This window comes from Diceros bicornis, chromosome 7, assembly GCF_020826845.1.
Source record: "Diceros bicornis minor isolate mBicDic1 chromosome 7, mDicBic1.mat.cur, whole genome shotgun sequence".
NCBI lineage: Eukaryota > Metazoa > Chordata > Mammalia > Perissodactyla > Rhinocerotidae > Diceros > Diceros bicornis.
In genome coordinates this window covers 60401458-60405403 of record NC_080746.1, presented here as the reverse complement: position 1 = coordinate 60405403, position 3946 = coordinate 60401458, and the positions used below count along the sequence as shown (strand labels likewise).

At 37.1% G+C, this 3946-nt stretch overlaps 1 protein-coding gene across 1 annotated transcript; it reads left to right on the top strand.

Annotated features, from left to right (window-relative positions):
* Window positions 1-1350: 1350 nt before the first annotated feature.
* LOC131408730 (olfactory receptor 51A4) lies at window positions 1351-2310 on the top strand. The gene has a single exon (XM_058545774.1). The coding sequence runs from the start codon at window positions 1369-1371 to the stop codon at window positions 2308-2310; it is 942 nt and encodes a 313-aa protein (XP_058401757.1). The 5' UTR covers window positions 1351-1368.
* Window positions 2311-3946: the final 1636 nt, after the last annotated feature.

Sequence of the window (3946 nt, the reverse complement as noted above, 5' to 3'; positions counted from 1 at the left end):
TCTTACATCACTACCTTGAATGCACACATTCAACTCATAGCATCTCTGCTTTGACCCTGTCCAGGGCAGAGGAGTAATATCTGAGTCAAATACCCAACAGAAGTGTGAGAGATTTTGCACGGGATTTACTATGTCTCTACTGTACCTGATTATTAAGGACCTCTCTCTAACCAAAATAGTCCCTAATCCAAGGTCTAGATACTTATTTCATTTCTTTAGTATTAACTACCTCTGTGGATTTACTGTACCTGCACATGTTTATTCTTATTCTCAGAACAGATCCAGCCTGGCTGCAATCCCCAGAGAGTTCAGTGCCCCTAGAGCAGGTGATTGAAAGAGAAAAAAGAGACAAGCCCTCATATATCAGGAGGAGACTTTGATGGCAGACAAATTCAATTACTTCTGGGATTTTATGCTAGAATCTTTCAGTTACTCTCAAAAGCTTTCTCCAAAATATCCACTCTCTGGTAAGTACTCAGATATTTTTATCTCTTTTGCTTCACTTTACTATGCTTTTTTGGCAATAAACCACATAGAACTTCATATAGAGCAGGAAGACAGCTCCAAAAGTCATAACTCTAGGAAAATTTTTCCTGTCAGAGACTATATTAATGCACTATTTACCTTTTAGTGGATAAGCCTTCAACAGAATTCAAATTCTCTTAAGTTGTGATAACGACCACTCCAGGTTATTTTTCTCCTGTCAACATTACACAACTGGTCACAAATTACAGCCCAGGAGAAAATGAGACATAATCTGTCAGAGATCTCTTCAGTGACTGCCCTTGCAAATATATGAATGATTTGAAAATAGCAGGGATTTTTAAAGGATGTTTAAATTACCAGCAATTTTCAGATGGCAGGGGATAGAACTGAGGAAAGTTTGGTTTTTGGAAGACCATAATTTTGTGGGAGTTTCAAAAGGTAGGAAGAAATTGAGTTCTGAGATTCTTTTACCTTCACATAGTGTCGCTCTAGAAATCATATATTCTACCCATCATCCTATCTAGAATGTGAAAGCAAGAAATAGTAGGGGATGCTAGAGTAATTGACTAGGATTTACTAATATTTGACAGGGAAAATAAAATCAGATTCATATCTTAATGTAAAATACATTTCTAGTTTCTCTATAGGAAAACCATAGCCAAAAGTAATTTTCCTCATCTATGATATCAGTAGATTCTAGTCTAAAGTGACACCCACTTTTCACTATATGATAGTCACATAAATGTATTGTTCTGTCAGAGAGAGCTGAAAAAAAGCCAGAGACTTCAACAACAACTCTTTTTTCCTACCAAATTTTCATATATTCATTTATTAGCAGCTCAAGTGTCTCTCTGTTTCATTGTAGAACCCTCTAAATGCATCATGTTCATTATCAACACATCACATGTTGAAATCACCACCTTTTTCTTGGTTGGGATTCCAGGGCTGGAATATGCATACATCTGCATCTCCATCCCCATCTGCAGCATATATCTTGTTGCTATTGTGGGAAACTGCACCATCCTTTTTGTCATCAAGACAGAGCCCTCCTTGCATGAACCCATGTACTATTTCCTTTCCATGTTGGCCCTGTCTGATTTGGGTTTGTCGTTATCGTCTCTTCCTACTATATTGAGGATCTTTTTATTCAACGCTCCTGAAATTTCTGCCAATGCCTGCTTTGCTCAGGAATTCTTCATCCATGTATTCACAGCAATGGAATCCTCAATACTCTTGCTCATGTCATTTGACCGCTTTCTGGCCATCCACAACCCTCTGAGATACAGCTCCATTCTTACTACTGTCAGAGTTGCCCAAATAGGAATAATATTCTCCTTTAAGAGCATCCTCCTAGTACTTCCCTTCCCCTTCACTTTGAGAAGTTTGAAATATTGCAAGAAAAGTCAATTATCCCATTCCTACTGCCTCCATCAGGATGTCATGAAGTTGGCTTGCTCTGACAACCGAATTGATGTCATCTATGGTTTTTTTGGAGCTCTTTGCATTATGGCAGACTTTATGCTCATTGTTGTGTCTTATATCCTGATCCTCAAGACTGTGCTGGGAATTGCCTCCCAAAAGCAGAAACTCAAGGCCCTCAACACTTGTGTCTCACACATCTGTGCAGTGATCATCTTCTACCTGCCCATCCTCAACCTTGCCATTGTCCATCGTTTTGCCCGGCACGTCGCTCCCCTCTTTAATGTTCTCATGGCAAATGTTCTCTTACTCGTGCCTCCACTGATGAACCCAATTGTGTACTGTGTGAAAACTAAGCAGATTAGAGTAAGAATTGTAGCAAAATTATGTCAGAAGCAAATATAATAATCATATATGGTATAAAATATATTGGGGAAATGTCTTGGGAGATTAAAGGTGAGTTTGAGAAAACCTAATATTTGATATAAATATATTTTTCTTGTTATCATCAGATATTTCATTTAAACTGGATATCTAACATGGGAATAAAATGATAAACAGAAAGTACATTGCCTGGGGTCTCCATCCCAGTTAACAAAAATGAAAATAGATGCCTTATGATGTCATCTCTGATAAAAGCAACAAATCCCAATCAAGATAGACAAATGGTAGTATCTATCCTTCTGATAGAAGTGGATTCCTCATCCCCACATTCAATCTGTCTATACTAAGTTCTTCTGATTCTACATCCAAATTATACCTTAATACTGTTTCCTCATTATCTCTGTTTTAATTATCCTAGTATGTCACCAACATTTCTTTAGTGAAATACTACAATAACCTCTTTAGTTTCTAAATGTCTACTCTTGCTACTTTCTAACTGATTCTCTATGCAAGGTGAGAGTGAGACAAATTGAATGATGTAATGTCTCTTTTAAATATGAACTCTTACTTCTCTGGGAATAAAATTAAAGCAATAAAGTACATACTAGAAGACTATATGTGTCCTTAATCCTATCTACCCCTCCAACATTCTCAGATAATCAAACTCCAGCTACATTGGCCTTCCTAAAATTTGTTGAATTTACAAATTTTTCTGTTTCTTGTAAGTTTTCACATCTGACTCCTTTTCCTCGAATGCTCTTAACTCCAATTTCATATAATTCATTTCTATTCACTTTTTTAAGTTTCACCTTAATTTCATCATATATGACCTAAACACTCAGTTCAAATTATGACCCTTTTTTAATTTCTTTTATTGCTTGTTTATTTTTCATTCTTTATTATACTTATTATTATGATTTACAATTGTAAATATATTTTATATTTATTTCTTTTCCTTCTACTTTCTAAATAAAGTGTGTTATCAGTGAAGGGAGAGACCATATCTATTTTCTTTATGTCTGTGTGCCTGATACCTAGCATGTGTCTAATGAAGTGTAGATCTCCAGTAAATAATTGTTAGTAAATGAATGTGAAAATGAGGCTATCTTTGGGGAAAGGGAAATTGTTTGCTGAAGAGTTCAGTAATACTCCATCGAGGTGGGATACAATTTTCTTAAGTTGTTTATTTCAAGGGTAGGTATGTCACAGATGCTCAAAGATCTTGAAAGTAGGAAAAAGTAATATGGCGTTAGAGGGTAATATATTGTCTTGGTTTTGGTGTGTGACAAATAGTCTAACTTCCCTTCCTAATATGACCTAAAAACCTTGTAGATCATAGAACAAATTTTTAGCCTTTTCTTTTTATTATTATTTTTTTTTGTGTGAGGAAGATCAGCCCTGTGCTAACATCTGCCAATCCTCCTCTTTTTTTTTTTCCTGAGGAAGACTGGCCCTGGGCTAACATCCATGCCTATCTTCCTCCACTTTATATGGGATGCCGCAACAGCATGGCTTGCCAAGCGGTGCATTGATGCACGCCCGGAGTTCTGAACCGGGGAACCCCGGGCTGCCACAGTGGAATGTGTGCACTTAACCGCTTGCACCACAGGGCCGGCCCCGCCTTTTCTTTTGCCCACTTCTTGACCCAAGTCCTTTC